Source organism: Salvelinus fontinalis, chromosome 22 (genome assembly GCF_029448725.1).
Source record: "Salvelinus fontinalis isolate EN_2023a chromosome 22, ASM2944872v1, whole genome shotgun sequence".
Lineage (NCBI taxonomy): Eukaryota > Metazoa > Chordata > Actinopteri > Salmoniformes > Salmonidae > Salvelinus > Salvelinus fontinalis.
Window position 1 is genome coordinate 21,232,141 of NC_074686.1, and position 23,038 is coordinate 21,255,178.

The following is a 23,038-nucleotide window of genomic DNA, read 5'->3' on the forward strand; positions in this document are numbered from 1 at the left end:
TCTAGTCTGTGGGTTCTCTAGTACTTCATTTAAATATAGCTTTTGGAAAACATTTTGGTTACAAAACTTTTCAGTAGGTATGAAACTTTTTCCCCAAACATTGTAACCAAAATGTTTTCCAAAAGCTATATTTAAATGAAGTACTAGAGAACCCTAGTGAAAACAAGATCAGAATTGTGCTGCCTGTGTAAACGCAACCTTACTGCCTTGAGTTGTTGATATATCAGCTGGGTGTATATTTCTAGCCTGAACAGCCAGTCGTCATCACTGTTTGATTGATTGATCATGTTCAGCTGCATGTCGTTGTGATGTCATAACGTTAGCCCTCTTTGTGTGAATTTCAAAAATCTTTCCTTAACTCTTCGCGTCCTCTCTCCTCACCTTGGTTGTTTTAAAATCTGTCCACTCCACAAAGACATACAGCTGAGAATGATCAATCAATAAGCCAGTGCTTGGACGGCAACTGCAGGTTCAGGCAATAAATACACACCAAGCAAGGCATTGAGCTACTAATTGTGGAGTGTTGCGTTGGCTGGTCTGGTGGTTTAAGGCTTTGATATGGCTTTTGGAATTAATTTGGGGTAAGATTCTTTGAACAATGTGTTTCAGGTCTACTGCAAGGTTGCTGCTTGTATTTGCAATGTTGATGTGTAATGGCCACTTCTTTTCTTGACAGGATTGTGTTCCTTTGCTCATTGTTTGCAGAACACTCAAGTTTTACATGGGCTCCACGTGGTAAGGCATGAACACCAAACATTGTCACTTTTGTCAGACCAACCTTCACGTTTGTCACTGAATCTATAACTTCCCTTTGTTCTGTTTAGATGCCCAGAGAGTAAGAGGCTATGGGTTTTCTGGCTCTTCCAGAATGGAAGTTGAGCAGAGGCAAACAGGTGGCAGCTATCCCCAGGATCAATTCAGACCAGCCTCTCGTGGCTCTAACCCCAGCAGCTTTACCTCTGCCCAGACAAAGGGTAAGAGGACCCGTGCCAAGAATACTGACATTAGCCTCTCTGGTTCTATAGCCAGTGGAACCTCTGCCATCCACAACAAGCATCAAACCAAGGCCAGCAGAACCTATGGTCAAAGTGTCACTGACACAAGTTGGGAGGCAAAGAGAATCCAGCCCTACACTCTTCGTCCAGTACAGCCTCACTCCAGCAGCTCTGGATTAGTCCATAGTCCATATGCTATGTTTAATGTCCAGAGTAGAACTGCCTCTAACCTGAAACCATCTTCTCCTAACTATGGCTCTACCCAGAGTGGATTGAAGTTCTCCACCTCCAGACAACCCAACCAAGGCCTTGTCCAGACTCAGAGTAGAGGAGCCCCCAGCCTCTATGGTCAAGCTGCTACCCAAACCACCTCCCTCACCCGCTATGTCCAGGAACTGAAGCAAGGGAGCCGCTTCCCTACCCTGGCTTCCAAGGGACCAATAGAAATCTCTGCCCAGTCAATTTCCACTCCTGACCGTCAAGTTCCCTCAAGTGGTTCTTCACTAACTTCATTTAGATCAGGTCCTCTGAGTTTTGGTTCTACTCAAGGGTGGAGTGCAACAAAAAGCTACAAGCCTAGCTTCTCCCAAGATGTTATGCAATACCAGAGCAGCTCTGCCAGTAGTGTTTCAACTTCCAATCAATATGCCCAAACCTCTGGCCAGAGAATAGATGGAGCCTCTACCTCAAGTCGTGGCATGCCCACATCTAGCCTGGCCTCTCGCTCCAGTCTTTTTCGCCCTAGCTCTACAGCTAGTGGAAACTCCTATGGAGCCTACAAGCCTGGCTATGACCTTGGTGCAACACCAAGCCAAAGCCTGTTTACCTCTAACCAGGGTGGAAAGGGTTCAACATACAGCCAGAATCTCCTTGCTAAACCTACCCAAAGGAAGTATGGCCAAATGTCTGCTCATTGGGGGAGTTACCAGCCCAGCTATGCTGCCAGTAGTGGGCCAGTCTCCAGCCTCTTCAGTTCTACCCAGGCTGCCAGTTCAACATTCATCCAGAATGCTCCTGCCACAGCCCAGAAGTCAAGTGGCTCTGAACCTGCCCCCGGTCAACGCTATATGTTCAATGAAGTGAAGTCCAACACTGGCGCTGTCAGAGGTCCCACCCAGAACCTCTTGTCTAGCAGCTATGGCCCTACCCAGAGCAGGACCAGCAGTGCCATCTCGACCACCCCTCAACGCTTTGCCCAGACCGTCATCCACAGCATCCCAGAATTGTACGGCGGATCTCCAATCCATCGGCTCAAAGACCCTACTCAGTAGGAGTAGGGCCTCTCCTAGCCACTCAACCCAGCTCTTCAAGTGTCGGAAAGCCACAGACAAACCACACTATCTGCCAAGCAGAAAGGCCCCAGCACTACCTACGTCTGAGCCCAGAGCTTTAGTGGACTAGGGGAGTCCAGAACATGAAGTGGGATCTGTAGCCACCAGTTGAGGTGAGATTTCGGCTTCTCTGTATTTTTATGCCACTTGGGCTGTGTAGGTTTACACAGGCAGTTTATTGATCTTTTTGCTGATTGGCTCTTAGGCAAAAGATCAGAATTTGGCTGCCTGTGTAAATGCAGCTTTGCCACTTGTCTTTTCTTTCATGTATGCTTGTTACTAATATGTTGTCTTCTAGGTGCTGTGACCTGGAAGTGTTGTCAGGACTTCTCTACTTCAATTGTTTTAAATAAAATTGATTCTAATACATTTTAGTCTTTTTTCTTTTTAAATTTAAATGTTTGAATGCCTTCAAAGGAATGTCAGTGTTGTGGTAATCAGGTTGCTTGTTCCAGTAGAAGAAATGTTGGTTCTCTGGCGTTGGCCAGGATCATTTGCATCACTGGACCTCTGCAGTCAATGAGCTCGAAGCAGTGTTTAGGGCCTGATGCCTTTAATATTAATGGTGGCTCTAATGCACTTGCTTTCTATCTCACTAAAACCCTCCTGATTGTGAAGTATTTCATTAACACCCCCCCCCCAAAAAAGTGTAAGAACATTTATTCCATTGTCTGATCGTCCAGGAAATGGCCAAATCAAACTTGTCACATGTGCTCACGAGTGAGGAGACGTATGGGCAGTCTGGTACGTGGAACGTTGGCTCAGGTCTCCAACCTGACTCGGCCATTCTCCTCGTGGGCCACCCCGAAAAAATGTTGGGGGCTTCCTTGCTAGCCGTGTTCCCTCGTAACGATGCCTTTGCTGCCTCCAGCTCCTCTTTGGGACAATGATATTACACAGCCTGCCTCCAGGGTCCTTTACCATCCAGGATTTCCTCCCAAGTCCATGAGTCCCCCTTACCACGCTGCTTGGTCCATTTGTGGTCAGAGGTTCTGTCACGGCCGTCAACAGAAGTAGACCAAAGCTGAGCGTACATAATCCTTTATATGATGCCAACAAAAACAATAAATGGCCCTTTAGCTTCACGGTTGTTTTTGTCGGTGTCATAAAGGAATATGTACGCTTACAACGCTGCGCTTTGGTCTACTTCTGCTGACGGCCGTGACAACTGGAGCCAACAACCAGAGACTGTCTCTGAGGCTCTACACCAAACTCTGTCCAGCCAGCCCCAAGGGGCTCTGGATCTTCCCTCATCAGCTGCTTCACTTCAGCCCAGACAAGGGGTATGAGGACTCGCTCCAAGAATAGCTATCGTAGCCTCTCTGGCTCTATAGCCAGTGGAACCTCTCTGACAGCACAAGCATCACACCATGGTCAGCAAAACCTCTGGTCAAAGTGTCACCAACCCCACTGCAGTGAAGCCAGTTTCAAGTTGGGAGACAAAGAGAATCCAGCCCAACACCTTTTGTCCAGTACAGCCTCAATCTAGCTGCTCTGGATCAGTTCAGAATCCCTGAACTGTAGCACAAAGTGGAAGCTACAAGTCCAGAGGCGACACCCCCATATAAAACCACTAGGCTCTGTTAGGTTTCAAGATATTTTCTTCTGTAGAGCTGCCTCTGTCTATAGTAATATGAAACCCTCTACTGGTGTATCTATTCCTAACAGCTATGGCTCTACTCCGAGTGGAACAAGATTTTCTACCTCCAGCCAGCCCAACTAAGGCCTTGTCCAGACTCAGAATAGAGGAGCCACCAGCCGCAGCTGCTACCCACACCCCCTCCCTCGCCCACTACGGCCAGAACCTCACCCGCTATGGCCATCTATCCTGGTTTCAAGTGGACCAATGGAAGTTTCTGTCTGGAAGGGAATTGGCTTACACCCCTAACGGTCTAGTGGTCTAAATTTAATTTAGACCAAGTCCTTTGGGTTTTGGTTCCACTGAAGGTGGGGAGTGCAACAAAAGGCAGTAGAAGTGGTTCAACCTACAGACAGAATGTCCTTGCCAGAAGCCAAGCAGTGCTACACCTGCACAAACAAATGTCTGCTCAGAGGGGGAGCTACCAGCCCAGCTACACTGCCAGTCTCCAGCCTCTTCAGTTTTGCCCAGGCTGCCAGTTTTTCAACCTACATACAGAAAGCCCCTGCCACTGTCCAGAAGTCAAGTGGCTCTAAACCTGCCCCCAAGCTTGGCCTGTGCTGATATCAGCCCAGCTATACTCCCAATGCAGTGAAGTCCAACCCTAGGTCTGCCAGCAGCCCTACCCAAAGCCTCTCCTCTAGAAGCTATGGCCTTACCCAGTGTGGGACTAGCAATGGCACCTCCACCACCCCTCAACGCTTCGCCCTGGCCACCATCCACAACATCTCAGAATACTACGGTGGAGCTTGTGTCCGTCGCCTCCAAGACTAAGTAGTGCCTCCTCCCCTAGCCACTCCCAACCCAGCTCTTCAAGTGTCAGCAAGCCACAGCCAAACCACACTGCACCCGCCAAGCAGAAAGCCACAGCACTACCTACGTCTGAGCTTTAGTATGGGAGCCCAGGGGTTGAGGTAAGATATCACAAAGCATCTTCGGGTGTTAGAACAGCTTTATAAATCTTATTTTCAGTAAGCACTTCAGATGCTTTGTGTGACTTGTTACTAATCTACATTTGTCTTCTTGGTGACACTCAACCGCTGTAGTTGAACCAATTTAAATGTTTAATGAATTTGTCTATTTTAGGAATTTTCTGTCTTTCACTTTAATCCTAACTAGTACATTTGGGAAATGTGTCACTTAAATGACTGCATTCAGACAAATCTTTATAATTAACCATTCACCCAACAGTAAGTTTGTTCTGTAATGCATTATTTGGCCATAAACTATGTCACCCTTGAACCCTTGACCAGGGCCAGCCATTAAGATTAGTGAAAGTAGGGCATACATTGGAGTGCGTATGATGTCCTCTCTCTCCTATGGGTTGAATGTATGGTTGGTCTACCTTGTCTCGCAGATAAACTGTTGTAGGAAGTGCATGGGAAACCAAACCATACCGCATCTGTTTTTGTGGGCAATTCTGAATTCAGACAAAGCCAAACAGCAAAGAGGCCCCTTTTAATCATTTTCTATTTTGGCTTTCTAACAAACCATTCACCCAACAGTAAGTTTGTCCTATAATTAATTATTTGGCCATGTACTGTGCCATCCTTAAACCCTAGAGACCAGTGGCCAGGTATTGAGACTACTGTGTGAATGTAGGGCATCGCTATGTCACCCTTTATAGATGTGAATTGGCTGCCGTCTACTGGTCAAATGGTGCACTACAATTTTTGCTGGTTAGCGTAGATCAGGGGCAAATTCCTTATGCAGATTCTGTTGAAAAATGTTTCTTAAAATGAAGCAAGTGAAACGAAACTGAGGGACCTACCAGAATTGGTCCAATAGAAACTGACGTTTTTATTGGGAAAACGTTCCGTTTTGCAACTGTTTGGACTAATGATTATGCTCCCTTCAGTAAACTGTAGTCCAGGGGCACTCCACTACTATTACCGACGTAAAGTTGGTTTTATACACAGACATTTATCAGACATTCAACCGATATTCAGCACACATTGGCCAAAAGATATTTAAACGTTTGTCACAGAATCATCAAGCTATATATGATGTATTCTATAAATGTCTAGCATACTTTTACATCCTTTGTTTTCGAGGGGGGAAAAAAATCCAGTTTTGATTTAATAGAAATACTGTCACGATCGTCGAAATAACATTCGAACCAAGGCGCAGCGTGATATGGGTTCCACATCTTTTTATTTGTGAAACGCACAAAAACATTTTTTTAAACGGCGAACGATCCGTGAAGCAATGGCGTGCTCACAGTCAACTACACATAAACAAGATCCCACAAAACAGTGGGGAAATGGCTGCCTAAATATGATCCCCAATCAGAGACAATGCTAAACAGCTGCCTCTGATTGGGAACCATACCAGGCCAACATAGAAATAAAACAACCTAGATTACCCACCCTAGTCACACCCCGACCTAACCAAAATGGAGAATAAAAAGGCTCTATGGTCAGGGCGTGACAAATACATAATCTATGAAATGCCGTTTAAAGCTGTAAAAAATCAGTAATTAATTCACTGATTATGACAATCATCAAATTAGGTATGATTTATTCTATAAATGTCTATACTTTTACAACCTTTGCGTTGAGTAGAAATTCCAGTTTTGATTTGATAGAAATACATAAAATCTCAAATAGTGCATTTAAAGAGTGCAGTAATTGAGTGATTGTCTCAGAAAAAGTGAAAATATGCATTTATTTGCAATAACTTTAAAGAAATGTTAATTTCAAGTGTAATTTGTTCTATATGAAGTTAGACAATGTTTACAAAAAGTTGTACAATGTAAGATTGTAAACACTGTACAACTTTATGTCAAATCAATGTTCACATTTTTAGTGCAACAGTTCCACATTTTAAAGTAGTTACAAGGCACAACAGTCATTTATTTACACGTCTCTAATTTAACAGCAAAGAGGCCCCTTCCAATCATTTTCTATTTTGGCTTTGTTGAAGTCCTTCATCCCCAGACAAGCTGAATGGTACCATCTCTGGCACACAGAGCATTCTATCTGCAGTATTAAATGGATGGAGGAACGTAGTCAATGGAGGAACGTAGCCAGAGAAATGCTGATGAATGTCTTGCTCGAGCTGTGGATGCAACTGGTTCACCTCTGATGCTCTCAGGCAATGTGTATTGGAAGAGATTTCTGAATGTTCTTCGCCCAGCATACACCCCTCCAACCAGACATGCTTTATCTACTCATTTGCTGGATGTAGAGTTCAACAGAGTTCAAGTGAAGGTCTGAAGGTCAAGCAAATCATAGAGAAAGCAGACTGTATTGCAATCATCTCTGATGGGTGGTCGAATGTTCGTGGACAAGGAATAATTAACTACATCATCTCCACCCCTCAACCAGTATTCTACAAGAGCACAGACACCAGGGACAACAGACACACCGGTCTCTACATCGCAGATGAGCTGAAAGCAGTCATCAATGACCTTGGACCACAGAAGGCATTTCACTGGAGACAGACAATGCTGTGAACATGAAGGATGCTTGGTCTAAAGTGGAGGAGTCCTACCCTCACATCACACCCATTGGCTGTGCTGCTCATACATTGAATCTGCTCCTCAAGGACATCATGGCACTGGAAACAATGCATACACTCTACAAGAGAGCCAGGGAAATGGTTAGGTATGTAAAGGGTCATCAAGTTATAGCAGCAATCTACCTCACCAAGCAAAGAGAGAAGAATAAGAGCACCACATTGAAGCTGCCCAGCAACACCCGTTGGGGTGGTGTCATCATGTTTGACAGTCTCCTGGAGGGGAAAGAGTCGCCAAGAAATGGCCATATCACAGTCTGCCAATATGGACAAGCCCCATCGGGAGGATCCTCCTGGATGATGTATTTTGGGAGAGAGTGGTAAGCAGCCTGAAACTGCTGAAACCTAAAGCAGTAGCCATTGCCCGGATTGAGGGAGACAATGCCATCCTGTCTGATGTTCAGACTCTGCTGGCAGATGTAAGAGAAGAAATCCGTACTGCCCTGCCCACTTCACTGTTGCTCCAAGCAGAGGAAACTGCAGTTCTGAAATGCATCAAAAAGTGTGAAGACTTCTGCCTGAAGCCCATACATGCCACAGCGTACATATTGGACCCAAAGTATGCTGGCAAGAGCATCCTGTCTGGAGATCAACAAGGCCTATGGTGTCATCACTACCGTGTCTCGCCACCTTGGCTTGGATGAGGGCAAGGTTCTTGGCAGTCTAGGGAAGTACACTTCCAAGCAAGGGCTTTGGGATGGAGATGCAATATGGTAGTCGTGCCAACATATCTCATCAGCCACCTGATGGAAGATGCTTTGTGGAACTGAGGCTCTTTCCTCTGTTGCCTCCCATCATCCTCCAAATCCCACCAACATCAGCCGCCTCAGAGCGCAACTGGTCCTTGTTTGAGAACACACACACCAAAGCACGCAACAGGCTGACCAATACAAGGGTTGAAAAAATTGGTTGCCATCCAGGCAAATTTGAGGCTATTTGAGCCTGACAACGAGCCATCCTCAACAAGGTTGGAAAGTGACAGTGAAGATGAGGCCTCAGAGTCTGATGTTTAAGAAGTGGACATTGAGGAGGTCCAGGGAGAACACGTGGACGCCCGCGAGGAAGACAACCAAAGCTTTAGTTTCTAGACTATCATTTTAGAGATGTATGTTGATAACGTTTTTGGGAGATGCGATGGATCATTAAATATTCCCTTTTGTTGTTCAGTGAAATCATCCCATGTGAAGAGTCAACTCATTTAATTAAAGTTCAATTCGTAACTAAATTGTTGTTGTTTTTCTATTGGAACGATTTCATAATTTGCAATTATATCTACTTATGATAAGGTTTATGTTTCTGTCTCCATATGATATGGTAAATATATCCAATGCAAAAAACATCTACATTTAAATGGTATTAATGTTCATTTGCATATATTCCCGTTTCCAACTACAATAGTCATTTACAACATTAACAATGTCTACCCTGTATTTCTGATCAATTTGATGTTATTTTAATGGACAAAAATTTTAAACAAGGACAATTCTAAGTGACTGCAAACTTTTGAATGGTAGTGTATGTTATGGTTCACTCTGTTTTCCTTATCTCCACTGTGGAATGTCCATGTTGATCCTCTTGGTTGTCTTGGTGAAGATGCAGAATTTCCTGCCAGGCCCCTTCTAATAGGGTATAACAGACTCATTAGAACTTTGACCACACGCCCTCTAGACGGACTACATGACCTCTATCAAATCAAAACAGGAATTTTTACTCAAAACAAGTTATAAAAGAATTCTTGACATTTATAGAATAAATCATACATAGTTTGATGTTTCTGTGACAAACAGTGAATTAGTTATTGATTTTTGCCGCTTTAAATGGCATTTTATAGATTGCATGTAGTTCTATTAAATCAAAACTGGAAATTTTCCTCGAAACTAAGGTTGTAAAAGTATGCTAGACGTTTATAGAATAAATCATATATAGCTTGATGATTCTGTGACAAACGTGAATTAGTTATTGATTTTTACATTTTTAAATTGCTTTTGGCGAATGTCTGTTGAATGTCTATTGCATGTCCGAATGTGTGAATATAAAACCAACTTTACCTCGGTATTAAACCATTTGAGAAGGTCCGGTGACACAAATTTCCTCGGTGGCAAAGGTCCAGATGGATATCGTCCTTTATCGGCGCTGTGGTACAGCGTAGTAACAAACATAGTCGTCTACGACTTAGGAAACGTTGTTTTTATAAAATGTACATTCAATTGTACAAATTTGAATGAATGACTTATTTGGAATGTAAACATGTGCAACATTGCTGAAGAACAGAAGTGGTTGCATAAAGGCGCTGTGAACCATTGTACATGGGCCTTACATTATTATTATTATAAAATAGAACAAAGGAGAGTGTAGAACAAAGGAGAGTTTAACAAATAGTCATTTGAATGCACAGAACATCACTGTGGGCCACACCATATTCATTTATAAGTCAGTCTTGGCCACACCATATTCATGTATAAGTCAGTCTGGGCCATGCAATATTCATTTATAAGTCAGTCTGGGCCATGCAATATTCATTTATACGTCAGTCTTATAAGTTAAGCAGGGACCACCAAGTGGCAGCTAACCACAGGATCAACTCAGACCAGCCTCTAGTACTGCTGGTTCAGGCCAGAGTAAAGCTACCCATAGAGTGACTGGTGTCACGCCCTGTCCTTAGAGATCCGTGGTGGGCCTGGTTACCAACAACGACGAGGAGGTGAGGGCCCTCGGAGTGTGGTGTCAGGAAAATAACTGCTCACTCAACGTCAAAACAAAGAAGACTTGAGAAAACAGCAGAGGGAGCACCCCCCCATCCACATCGACGGGACAGTAGTGGAGAAGGTGGAACGTTTTAAGTTCCTCGGTGTACACATCACGGACAAACTGAAATGGTCCACCTACACAGACAGCGTGGTGATGAAGGTGCAACAGCGCCTCTTCAAACTCAGGAGGCTGAAAAAATGTGGTTTCTCATCTAAAACACTCAAAAACTTTTACAGATGCACAATCGAGAGCATCCTGTCAGGCTGTATCACCGCCTGGTATGGCAATTGCACCGCCCTCAACCGCAAGGCTCTCCAGAGGGTAGTGCGGTCTGCACAACGCATCACCGGGGGCAAACTACCTGCCCTCCAGGACACCTACGGCACCCGATGGCCAAAAAGATCATCACTGCCTTTTCACCCCGCTATCATCCAGAAGGCGAGGTCAGTACAGGTGCATTAAAGCTGGGACCGAGAGGCTGAAAAACAGCTTCAAACTCAAGGCCATCAGACTGTTAAACAGCCATCACTAACATAGAGAGGCTGCTGCCAACATACAGACAAAAATCTTTGGCCACTTAAATAAACTGACTTAATAAAGGTATCACTAGTCACTTTAAATAATGCCACTTTAATAATGTTTACATATCCTACATTACTCATCTCATTGCCATCGCTCATCCATATTTTTATATGTACATATTCTTATTCATCCCTTTACGTTTGTGTGTATAAGGTAGTTGTTTTTGTATAAGGTAGCTGAATTTGTTAGAATACTTGTTAGATTTTACTGCATAGTCGGAACTAGAAGCAAAGAATTTCGCTACACTCGCATTAACATCTGCTAACCATGTGTATGTGACCAATACAATTTGATTTGAATTTTGATTTGATTTGACACACATAGCTTACACAAGCTGCAAACAATGAACAAAACAAACAAATCCTGTCAAGAGAATAAATTGTACAAGTTAAATCACGTAAAAGCCAAGAGAGAAAATACACAACATATTTCACAAACTTTTCAGTAGGTATGAAACACTTTTTCCCCAAACATTGTAACCAAAATGTTTTCCAAAAGCTATATTTAAATGAAGTACTAGAGAACCCACAGACTAGACAGCGCAATAGCTGGCAGCTCGCTGACTTAGGCTGCTTTTACACAGGCAGACCAATTCAGATCTTTTTTCTACTAATTTGTCTTTTGACCAATCACATCAGATCTTTTCAAATCAGCTCTTTTTCAGAGCAGATCTGATTTGTCAAAAGACTAATTAGTGAAAACAAGATCAGAATTGTGCTGCCTGTGTAAACGCAGCCTTACTGCCTTGAGTTGTTGATATATCAGCTGAGTGTATATTTCTAGCCTGAACAGCCAGTCGTCATCACTGTTTGATTGATTGATCATGTTCAGCTGCATGTCGTTGTGATGTCATAACGTTAGCCCTCTTTGTGTGAATTTCAAAAATCTTTCCTTAACTCTTCGCGTCCTCTCTCCTCACCTTGGTTGTTTTAAAATCTGTCCACTCCACAAAGACATACAGCTGAGAATGATCAATCAATAAGCCAGTGCTTGGATGGCAACTGCAGGTTCAGGCAATAAATACACACCAAGCAAGGCAGCAAGGCATTGAGCTACTAATTGTGGAGTGTTGCGTTGGCTGGTCTGGTGGTTTAAGGCTTTGATATGGCTTTTGGAATTAATTTGGGGTAAGATTCTTTGAACAATGTGTTTCAGGTCTACTGCAAGGTTGCTGCTTGTATTTGCAATGTTGATGTGTAATGGCCACTTCTTTTCTTGACAGGATTGTGTTCCTTTGCTCATTGTTTGCAGAACACTCAAGTTTTACATGGGCTCCACGTGGTAAGGCATGAACACCAAACATTGTCACTTTTGTCAGACCAACCTTCACGTTTGTCACTGAATCTATAACTTCCCTTTGTTCTGTTTAGATGCCCAGAGAGTAAGAGGCTATGGGTTTTCTGGCTCTTCCAGAATGGAAGTTGAGCAGAGGCAAACAGGTGGCAGCTATCCCCAGGATCAATTCAGACCAGCCTCTCGTGGCTCTAACCCCAGCAGCTTTACCTCTGCCCAGACAAAGGGTAAGAGGACCCGTGCCAAGAATACTGACATTAGCCTCTCTGGTTCTATAGCCAGTGGAACCTCTGCCATCCACAACAAGCATCAAACCAAGGCCAGCAGAACCTATGGTCAAAGTGTCACTGACACAAGTTGGGAGGCAAAGAGAATCCAGCCCTACACTCTTCGTCCAGTACAGCCTCACTCCAGCAGCTCTGGATTAGTCCAGAGTCCATATGCTATGTTTAATGTCCACAGTAGAACTGCCTCTAACCTGAAACCATCTACTCCTAACTATGGCTCTACCCAGAGTGGATTGAAGTTCTCCACCTCCAGACAACCCAACCAAGGCCTTGTCCAGACTCAGAGTAGAGGAGCCCCCAGCCTCTATGGTCAAGCTGCTACCCAAACCACCTCCCTCACCCGCTATGTCCAGGAACTGAAGCAAGGGAGCCGCTTCCCTACCCTGGCTTCCAAGGGACCAATAGAAATCTCTGCCCAGTCGATTTCCACTCCTGACCGTCAAGTTCCCTCAAGTGGTTCTTCACTAACTTCATTTAGACCAGGTCCTCTGAGTTTTGGTTCTACTCAAGGGTGGAGTGCAACAAAAAGCTACAAGCCTAGCTTCTCCCAAGATGTTATGCAATACCAGAGCAGCTCTGCCAGTAGTGTTTCAACTTCCAATCAATATGCCCAAACCTCTGGCCAGAGAATAGATGGAGCCTCTACCTCAAGTCGTGGCATGCCCACATCTAGCCTGGCCTCTCGCTCCAGTCTTTTTCGCCCTAGCTCTACAGCTAGTGGAAACTCCTATGGAGCCTACAAGCCTGGCTATGACCTTGGTGCAACACCAAGCCAAAGCCTGTTTACCTCTAACCAGGGTGGAAAGGGTTCAACATACAGCCAGAATCTCCTTGCTAAACCTACCCAAAGGAAGTATGGCCAAATGTCTGCTCATTGGGGGAGTTACCAGCCCAGCTATGCTGCCAGTAGTGGGCCAGTCTCCAGCCTCTTCAGTTCTACCCAGGCTGCCAGTTCAACATTCATCCAGAATGCTCCTGCCACAGCCCAGAAGTCAAGTGGCTCTGAACCTGCCCCCGGTCAACGCTATATGTTCAATGAAGTGAAGTCCAACACTGGCGCTGTCAGAGGTCCCACCCAGAACCTCTTGTCTAGCAGCTATGGCCCTACCCAGAGCAGGACCAGCAGTGCCATCTCGACCACCCCTCAACGCTTTGCCCAGACCGTCATCCACAGCATCCCAGAATTGTACGGCGGATCTCCAATCCATCGGCTCAAAGACCCTACTCAGTAGGAGTAGGGCCTCCCCTAGCCACTCAACCCAGCTCTTCAAGTGTCGGAAAGCCACAGACAAACCACACTATCTGCCAAGCAGAAAGGCCCCAGCACTACCTACGTCTGAGCCCAGAGCTTTAGTGGACTAGGGGAGTCCAGAACATGAAGTGGGATCTGTAGCCACCAGTTGAGGTGAGATTTCGGCTTCTCTGTATTTTTATGCCACTTGGGCTGTGTAGGTTTACACAGGCAGTTTATTGATCTTTTTGCTGATTGGCTCTTAGGCAAAAGATCAGAATTTGGCTGCCTGTGTAAATGCAGCTTTGCCACTTGTCTTTTCTTTCATGTATGCTTGTTACTAATATGTTGTCTTCTAGGTGCTGTGACCTGGAAGTGTTGTCAGGACTTCTCTACTTCAATTGTTTTAAATAAAATTGATTCTAATACATTTTAGTCTTTCTTTTTAAATGTTTTGAATGCCTTCAAAGGAATGTCAGTGTTGTGGTAATCAGGTTGCTTGTTCCAGTAGAAGAAATGTTGGTTCTCTGGCATTGGCCAGGATCATTTGCATCACTGGACCTCTGCAGTCAATGAGCTCGAAGCAGTGTTTAGGGCCTGTTGCCTTTAATATTAATGGTGGCTCTAATGCACTTGCTTTCTATCTCACTAAAACCCTCCTGATTGTGAAGTATTTCATTAACACCCCCCCCCCCCCCAAAAAAAAGTGTAAGAACATTGATTCCATTGTCTGATCGTCCAGGAAATGACCAAATCAAACTTGTCACATGTGCTCACTGGAGTGAGGAGACGTATGGGCAGTCTGGTACGTGGAACGTTGGCTCAGGTCTCCAACCTGACTCGGCCAATCTCCTCGTGGGCCCCCCCCCCCCCCAAAAAACAAAATGTTGGGGGCTTCCTTGCTAGCCGTGTTCCCTCGTAACGATGCCTTTGCTGCCTCCAGCTCTTCTTTGGGACAACGATATTACACAGCCTGCCTCCAGGGTCCTTTACCGTCCAGGATTTCCTTCCAAGTCCATGAGTCCCCCTTACCACGCTTCTTGGTCCATTTGTGGTGAGAGGTTCTGTACATGAAAACGTTTGCAGAAATCACACACTGATAAGTATTTGCAACAAGTCCGTTTGGTGGAAATACACCACTAGTGGGACAATTTGCATATTTCCTTCATGAGGATTCTAGAATATTCATGAATCTGTCACCAATTGGATGGAAACCTAGCAGTGTGGCCCTAAAATATGATTAGAGCTCATTCAATCACTGGTGGGACCCAATGATAGGCCTCTACATCATTGAAGTTAGGTAGGTTTCCATCCAATTGTCAACAGATTTTCATGTGTATATTGACATGTTTGCATTTCTCTATCAATTTGACTTGTTGCGGATAAAAGGCTGTGCGTGATGATGTAGTTTACATAATTATTTTTGCGGTTCAATTCCCATGTACCAAATAAAAAAATATATATACAAGTTGGTTCCCATTCTATTTTCACCTACTGATGGTTTTGTCACAAAATACTTTAGGCCTATATTGCATTTATATAGCTAATGTGCCCATTATGGTTATGGCATGTGCTCTAGCCAACAGCTGGCAGATACAGTGAGGGTAGACTGGCCTACATGAGGTGATTATGGACAAGAGAGATGATTTGTATTTGTCAAATGGCAGCCAAGCATCGATCATTTTAATTTTCATTAGCTCACTGTTAACATGATATATAGATCTACAAGTTCGTCCTGTTTGATTTCCTACAAATATTTTTCCTGTTACAGCAGTGGTTATTAATGAAAAAATATATATATTTCACCTTTATTTAACCAGGTAGGCTAGTTGAGAACAAGTTCTCATTTACAACTGCGACCTGGCCAAGATAAAGCAAAGCAGTTCGACACATACAACAACACAGAGTTACACATGGAGTAAACAAACATACAGTCAATAATACAGTAGAAAAAGTCTATATACAGTGTGTGTAAATGAGGTAAGATAAGGGAGGAAAGGCAATAAATAGGCCATAGTGGCGAAGTAATTACAATATAGCAATTAAACGCTGGAGTGATAGATGTGCAGAAGATGAATGTGCAAGTAGAGATACTGGGGTGCGAAGGAGCAAAATAAATAAATACAGTATGGGGATGAGGTAGTTGGATGGGCTATTTACAGATGGGCTATATACAGGTGCAGTGATCTGTACGTGTGAATTCACATACAGATCTAATTTTCAATGGATTCCAGTTCAAATTACATATACACTGTGTACAAAACATTAGGAACATCTTCCTAATATTGAGTTTCACCTCCTTTTGCCCCCCAGAACAGCCTCAATTCATCAGGGCATGGACTCTACAAGGTGTCAAGCATTCCACAGGGATGCTGGCCCATGTTGACTCCAATGCTTCCCACAGTTGTGTCAAATTGGCTGGTTGCCTTTTGGGTGGTGGACCATTCTTGATACACACAGGAAACTATTGAGCTTGAAAAACTCAGCAGCGTTGCTGTTCTTGACACACATTCGTCGGGGCATGGAGTCTACAAGGTGTCAAGCATTCCACAGGGATGCGGGCCCATGTAGACGCCAATGCTTCCCACAGTTGTGTCAAATAATATCTATAGTTGACTTCTGGAAAAACTCAAAAGGAGGTAAAAACAAGTGGAAAGAGGAACTGCTAATATGGGATCCACCAAAAGGGCAACACAGATTTTACGAACACCACATTTGGGTGGTGGACCACTCAATACACATGGGAAACTGTTGTGTGGAAAAACCAGCAGTGTTGCAGTTCTTGACACACCTACTACCATATCCCGTTCAAAGGCACTTAAATATGTTGTCTTGCTCATTCACCCTATGAATGGCACACATACACAATCCATGTCTCAATTGTCTCAAGGCTTAAAAATCCTTGTTTAAGCAGCCACATTGCCTTCATCTACACTGATTTAAGTGGATTAAACAAGTGGCATCAATAAGGGATCATAGCTTTCACCTGGATTCCACTGGTCAGTATGTCATGGAACGAGCAGGCGTTCTTATGTTTTGTACACAGTGTACATCTAAAACCATATGAAATCAAACCAAATGTATTTATAATTTTTTTTTTTTTTTTTTTTTTTTACAAAGTGCTTATACAAAATTCAGCCTAAAACCCAAATAGCAAGCAATGCAGATGTGGCTCGCAAAAACTCCATAGAAAGGCAGAAACCTGTGTGTAATCTTCATAGGGCTAACCCTCCTGAATGGGAATGCAAAAACTTTTCTTCTTTTACATGTAATCACTGGCATTGCACTTTTACGACGATCCCTAAATCACCTGAGCGCCAGAAAACAGAATATTGCCTTCTGTTCGACCCTGTTAAGGGAAGAGTTCAACTATCGGTAAAAACAAAAGGTGTATTTTGCTCTCTACCGTCATCTGATTCTAGATATCACCCTAGGACGTTCCGTCGGACAGCTATTGACGAGCGAACTCTGAATATCTAAAGTAGCCTAAAAGTAATTTACTGCGGTGATAGATTTTGGTTGGAGTAACTCTCTTGCTTTATTACCTTGTCGCGCAGGTGGAAAACTGTTGTAGGAAGCATTTGAGAAACAAAACTATGCCGGGTCTTTTTTTGTGGGTAATTCAATTTAAAAAATAATTTAAAAAAGTGAACTCTAACTCTTTATGGAATATAACCTTTCGGACGAAAACTCGGTGGAGAACCGCGATCACCCTTCGGATGCCGTGAGTAAGACATCGCCTGAACACATGGAAACTCTAAAACAGCCAAATTAATAAACCCAGGTGTTACTTAGTTTAAAGTATCAATTACAGATGGAACGAAAGTTGATTAGATATGTGTTTTGGAAGTAGCACCTTGACAATTGTATTTTTTGTTGTTGACAAAAGGCTGTAGATGGACTGAAAAGGTCGTCGTCCATTTCAACCAGTTGTTCTGCGTCTCAGCATATGACAGTAGTAACCTTTCATTGTATGAAGTAGGCCCGGCCCTGCTTTCATCAAACATCTGATCAGAACATTGTTTTAGTCACCCCCCCCCCCCCATTACATTCACTTTATGACACATTTGTTTACATTTTGGCCTACGTTGAATGGACACCGTCTTCATCCTGGCTTCCATATGGCCTTTGTTGACTTTCTTTGAAAGTACGTTTTGAACATAGCCTACAGGCCAGAGGGGTATACTACATAGCAGGTTCAATGAGTTAGCCAGCTCACTTCAATCAACAACTAGAAATAACTCGCTTTTCTGGTTCATTAAGAAAGCTAAACTTACATATGTGTTTTTGGTTGTTTAATGAATTAGGCCATCCCCGTTTCAAGCTTATGTTAATAAAAAATAAAACGTTATTTAAGAATATTTAAGCAAGTTAGCTGGCTAATCCAATAATTACCCCTCGGGGCTTCTCCTTGTGCTGGAGACCCAGGCTGCAAATGTTTTTCCTATCACAGCAATATCACACCTGAATCAATTTCTCACCTAATCACCAAGCCTTGGATTTAGTTTAATCAAGTGTGTTAATGCTGGGCTAGAACAGAAACGTGCACCAGTGTGAGCAGTTTTTGTATTTAAACTGCTTGTGTTTCATTGATTTTAAAACTAATTTGAGCCCTATAGAACCATTTGGGTAACTGCTTGGCACTAAGGGATATGTGGTGATCGGTATTGTTGGTCGGTTTGGAAGAGGTTTAGTTTTCCATGCCATGGGCCTGCAGCAAACATTTGACATAGACAATACTACATAGATATTAAGTCTATTGATTCACGGCTACATTGTTGTCTATTTGAAGCCGCTGATTATTATGACAGGATTAAGCAATGTTTAAAATATATATAACATACATATTTCCTACATTAATGTAATGAATTGCCCTCCCCCACACTCCCCGTCCTCTTCTTTCCCAGGCCTTGGCTCTAGTGAGCCACCATGCCCAGCAGCATCACAGGGAGCCCCAGACCCTGGTCAGAGCCAGGGGGCCAGGTCGGCCTCGTCCCTGTGGAACCCAACCATCTCCTCTACCGGGGCAGCAGCACCAGCCAGGAGTCCTGCTATGAGGAGCGATGTGTGGACCCGGTGGAGGTGAGGCACCACAAGGCCCACCGCGGGGATGTGCAGAGCAAGGCGGCTGAGGAGACCATCGGCTTCATCCCCGGATCAGCAGACTCTCCTCCAGGGGATCAAGGGTGTGGTCCTTGTGCCCCCTCCTCCCCAGGCAGCTGGAAGAACTGGCTGTGCAGCTTGCTGACCTGTGGACTCTACATGGTGTGTCGGAGCACCATCCTGGCCCCCAGTCCCACAGGGAGGTCCCCAGATGACGATCAGGAGAAGGTCAACCTCCGGGGTCTCCAGAGCTACCCTGGGGCCAACGACCCCCAAACCAGGAAGGAGGGCGGGGGTAGTGGCTCTGATTGGTCAGAGGACATCTACATCAGAGGGGTCAAAGTGGACATTCCCAAAATGGAGGAGGAGCCGGTGGTCATTACCAGGCCTCCGTTACACAATGAAAGAGGTGGAGGAGGGAGACGGTACAGCCCTCCATCCTACTCCTGGTATGAGGGGGATATGGGTGATCTGAGCATGGGTGACGTGGACTCTCTGATCACCCAGAAGCTTTTGGAGCTGTACTCTGAGTACCAGATCGAGGAGCTGGCCCACTGCACCTCGGACTCAGTGTTCCTGAAGAAGACCGGTGAGATCAGCCAGCTGATCAGTGACCTGGCCGAGGAGCATCAGCTTGATGAGCAGGACGCAGAAGGTCGACTGGTCAAGGGCATCATCAGGTAGCTACCATTCACTGACATTTGCTGGTAGTGTTTAACTGCCTTGATCAAGGGCACAACAAGTGTGTGTGTGCATGCAAGCTGTTGGGAATGTGACAGCAATTCAATACATTTCCTTTTGTAAAATGGACAATAAAGTTTATACTCTTTTAATCCGTTCTATCCATTCAGGATCAGCACTAGGAAGAGCAAGAAGAGACCTCCGTACCAAAGGTCACAGAGGAGAACCTCCGACAGCGGAAACGAAACCATGAGCAACTATCAAACATCAACCATCGGCAATAACAGTAAGCAACACCTCTACTGATAAACAACCGCTTTTCCCCTATTTTACGTACTTGTTGAAGGAATACTTCATGGGCTTTCATGTGTTATTCCACTGTTAGTTGACTGTCACTCTGTTTTACCTCAAAGATGATTACGATATCCAGATATCCAAGGAGACAGATTCTGATATGAACGCTAGGAACATGAGGATGAACAGTGGAGCAGGTAAGAGACTTGCCGTGGGTACTGTATGTTGTGTGTCCTGCACAGTGTTATTGTAGTCCTCATTAAGAGCTTGTTATGATAGGGTTAGAGTCCTTCAATACACACTTTTTTTTAACTGAAATCACAGTGTGTCCCCTGTGTTCATTTAGCAGTGGCACATTGCTGCAGGGGTTTTCAACTCTTAAGCTACGAGGTCCGGAGCCTGCTGGCTTTCTCTTCTACTTGATCATTAATTGCACCCACCTGGAGTCCCAGGACTAAATCAGTCTCTGATTAGAGAGGAACTATGAGTGGAACTGACTTCGAGGTTCAGTTTGAGGGATGAAGATTATTTGTTCTTGACGATGATGGTCTTGAACCAATTATGTATATATGACTAAACCTGTGGTCTTCAAACTGCATTTTGCACACTTTTTTGTAAGTTTACGTTAGCGATCTTGATGTCGAGGTACTCCTGATTTGAGTTTTTATGTCATTTGTATTTTTGTGTGAACTATGAAGCCAAAGACACATTTCCACATTGCGTGGACAATGAAGTTTGTCTGTTCTATTATGTTCTGCATCTCATGCCTTCTTTATCATATTTTGATTTAAGCAGAAAGTTCTGAACGTCAGATGTCTGTGTTTGGCATGCCCCTGCCCGGGACCTCAGTCAGAACATCCATCCATCTTCAACACTGCTGATACCATGGAGCTACTCACCAGTCTCCAGCTGAAGAGGTTGGGAGCCATACAGATACACATATTATATGTTCTATTTAATTCTATGTTGGAAACTTTAAGAAGCCTGAGAATTGCACTATGTTAAATGAAGTGGGAGGAGTATTATGCGTATGCAAACTCCTCCGAAGACCATGACTTTACTTTGAAGGCGATATTATGAATCGTGTCATCTGTATATTGAAGGATTATAACGTAACCAGGGTAGTGAATGTATCTTTGATTCTGGCATATTGTGCCCTTGTTTGGGGGTTGGCCTGTCATAGAAAAGCCACTGTAGACTTACTTACCAAACCCTTCCAGCAGCTCCCCCTGTTTTGTTGTCCGTTCCTCTTATTGCCCTCCAATTACATCAGTGGTGGTGTGTGTTCCTTTACCCTTGAAAAACAACTAGCTATTTTGATATGAAACTCGACTCTCCACTGCTGCCGGACCTCTTTCTGCATTATCACTTCAACCCACAACACTGACACGAGAATCAGTTTCAAGGTAGTGTACTCACATCCAGGGACATGCAGGGTAAAGTAAACTGACTCGAGGAAGATAGATAACTACACACTTGATTGGTCAACGGTTTTATAGTGCAACATGTAGACACCATGAACTAACCTGGAATGTACTGGGGGCCAAAAAAACACTTGGAACGGATGAAGAGGGAACACCTCAAAGACAATGAATGTTATTGACATATTGGTGACTTTGAAATACAATTGTAGATGTGCTTTTTGTTGCCAAGAGAATATCATAGTCCTGTACCTAACTAGGTAATATTTTACTTGACACCCAGTGTCATAACATGTTATGACATGGTCTTAACCATGTCATATGTCACAACACTTGATACATCCGGTCATAATATGGTCATAACACTGTCATGACCCATATATTTACACCTGCTGTGACATATATTGTGTTATTTTATGGCTGGTTATGGAATCAAAACTCACATTTATTCAAAATAGTTTTTTCCCCCGGAAGTGTCCTTTCGTTTTTAAAGATTGTTTCTTAAATCCTTTGTTGTTCTAATGAATTCTTTACAGTCATGTTTTTGTTATATTTTAAGTAACTTGTAGAAAATACTCTTTTTGACACTGTCATGAAGCATTATGACCATCATCCTATAAGTCACCTATCGCGTACATGCTGTTATATACGTCATCCGTCAAAGAGAGTCTTGTCCTGCTCCTGAAATCTGCATCTGCGTTCATCCCAGTCATCAGCAACGGAGCGTTGGGGTAGGTGCATGCCTGACATCAATGTGTGTGCAATTACAGTGATCATTTCATGTGGTCAATTTCACACACAAATATAGAACATGTCAACAGTGTAATTGTGTCATGGAATGTTTTGCCTTGTGTGGTAGGTTTTGACACTCTTATGTAGGTGTCATAACCAGCCATAAAATAACGCAATATGTGTCATGACAGGGATATGACCGTATTATAAAAGGTTATGACATATTAAAACATGGTTATGACCATGTCATAATGTGTTATGACGCTGGGTGTCAAGTGAAGTGTTACCCATAACGGTAATCTTAATATGTTTGTATTGCTTTAAAATTGGTTAGGGTCCAAAATCTCTCACGAGCATGTGGCCTGGTTAATGATTAACATGATCTCATTGTAGACGCCAATGAGTATATACTTGAAATTAAATTGTATAATGTGTGCATTTCTGTGATTTATAGAAAACTATTTTAAAAAGGGGATCCATAAATTAAGTTGTAAAGGCATTGATGCCATGCTATTCTTGCGCATTTTGTCTTCTGTTTTATTGTGGCTGGTATAATGTTGCTCTCTATGGGGAAAATTCTTACTTCCACTTAAGTCTAATTTTAGTTATGTACAATGAGACAATGTGGAAGTTAGGAGCCGCCTCTCTAAGAATGTCTAAATTAATGACTTGTTAATAAAAAAAATCTTTCAGGCAAGAATGTCAACCTGTGACTAGCTCACTTTTCATTAGCTCACCAGTAGAAGAGTCCCAGTCATATGTTTTGTGTGTGTTGTTGACATTAATCTCTGTGTATTTCTGTGTTTTCATTCTTTCTAAATAGCCTTTTCCCGTCGCATTACTGGACATGAATCAGCCAGTTACTTACACACAGTACTCTTCCAATCTATCTACAACTCACTTCTATTGTGTGGATGTTGATGTATTGAAATGGAAGAATCTCTGACAACATACATACTGCGAACCAATGAGGGTTCTGTGATGTGAAATGTTTAGATGGTTGCGAATTGAAATTAAAGATCGATTCTACTATGGATAGCAAGCATATATTTTATTCTACTTAAAAAAAATGTCTGAGTGTTCTGTAATGTAATGTTTTGCCCTGTTGAACAGGCCCAAATGTACACAGATATCTTTGGCAGGTGCACAGTACCAGGGTGTTCACTTGTGCCCCCTAGGGAC

At 43.5% G+C, this 23,038-nt stretch overlaps 3 protein-coding genes across 5 annotated transcripts; all 3 read left to right on the forward strand.

Moving 5' to 3' along the window:
• Positions 1–423: 423 nt before the first annotated feature.
• On the forward strand, positions 424–2,695 carry LOC129820380 (uncharacterized). The gene is made up of 4 exons (XM_055877449.1): positions 424–581; positions 677–735; positions 825–2,439; positions 2,625–2,695. The coding sequence occupies exons 1-3, from the start codon at positions 559–561 to the stop codon at positions 2,264–2,266; spliced, it is 1,524 nt and encodes a 507-aa protein (XP_055733424.1). The 5' UTR covers positions 424–558; the 3' UTR covers positions 2,267–2,439; positions 2,625–2,695.
• A 9,072-nt stretch (positions 2,696–11,767) lies between these two features.
• LOC129820381 (uncharacterized) lies at positions 11,768–14,055 on the forward strand. The gene is made up of 4 exons (XM_055877450.1): positions 11,768–11,941; positions 12,037–12,095; positions 12,185–13,799; positions 13,985–14,055. The coding sequence occupies exons 1-3, from the start codon at positions 11,919–11,921 to the stop codon at positions 13,624–13,626; spliced, it is 1,524 nt and encodes a 507-aa protein (XP_055733425.1). The 5' UTR covers positions 11,768–11,918; the 3' UTR covers positions 13,627–13,799; positions 13,985–14,055.
• Positions 14,056–16,925: 2,870 nt separating this feature from the next.
• On the forward strand, positions 16,926–22,890 carry LOC129820018 (keratinocyte differentiation factor 1-like). Of its 3 annotated transcripts, none has more exons than XM_055876813.1 (5): positions 16,926–17,000; positions 18,533–19,408; positions 19,580–19,695; positions 19,823–19,900; positions 20,496–22,890. In XM_055876813.1, exons 2-5 carry the CDS (start codon positions 18,555–18,557, stop codon positions 20,582–20,584), a joined length of 1,137 nt encoding a protein of 378 aa, XP_055732788.1. In that variant the 5' UTR covers positions 16,926–17,000; positions 18,533–18,554; the 3' UTR covers positions 20,585–22,890. The 3 variants fall into 3 exon arrangements, with proteins under 3 accessions (XP_055732788.1, XP_055732787.1, XP_055732789.1); XM_055876812.1 differs by having other exon boundaries at positions 16,932–17,349; XM_055876814.1 differs by having other exon boundaries at positions 16,932–17,349; positions 20,499–22,890.
• Positions 22,891–23,038: the final 148 nt, after the last annotated feature.

What these genes read in the sequence shown, in the direction of transcription:
- LOC129820381 (XM_055877450.1), top strand. Translation starts at nt 11,919, where the DNA reads ATGGCTTTTGGAATTAATTTGGG. An exon ending in GCTTTTGGAATTAATTTGGG is followed by an intron (nt 11,942 to 12,036) that starts GTAAGATTCTTT and finishes TTTTCTTGACAG; the next exon opens with GATTGTGTTCCTTTGCTCAT. An exon ending in TTTTACATGGGCTCCACGTG is followed by an intron (nt 12,096 to 12,184) that starts GTAAGGCATGAA and finishes TGTTCTGTTTAG; the next exon opens with ATGCCCAGAGAGTAAGAGGC.
- LOC129820018 (XM_055876813.1), top strand. Translation starts at nt 18,555, where the DNA reads ATGCCCAGCAGCATCACAGGGAGCCCCAGACCCTGGTCAGAGCCAGGG. An exon ending in CTGGTCAAGGGCATCATCAG is followed by an intron (nt 19,409 to 19,579) that starts GTAGCTACCATT and finishes CTATCCATTCAG; the next exon opens with GATCAGCACTAGGAAGAGCA. An exon ending in GAGGATGAACAGTGGAGCAG is followed by an intron (nt 19,901 to 20,495) that starts GTAAGAGACTTG and finishes TTTTGATTTAAG; the next exon opens with CAGAAAGTTCTGAACGTCAG.
- LOC129820380 (XM_055877449.1), top strand. Translation starts at nt 559, where the DNA reads ATGGCTTTTGGAATTAATTTGGG. An exon ending in GCTTTTGGAATTAATTTGGG is followed by an intron (nt 582 to 676) that starts GTAAGATTCTTT and finishes TTTTCTTGACAG; the next exon opens with GATTGTGTTCCTTTGCTCAT. An exon ending in TTTTACATGGGCTCCACGTG is followed by an intron (nt 736 to 824) that starts GTAAGGCATGAA and finishes TGTTCTGTTTAG; the next exon opens with ATGCCCAGAGAGTAAGAGGC.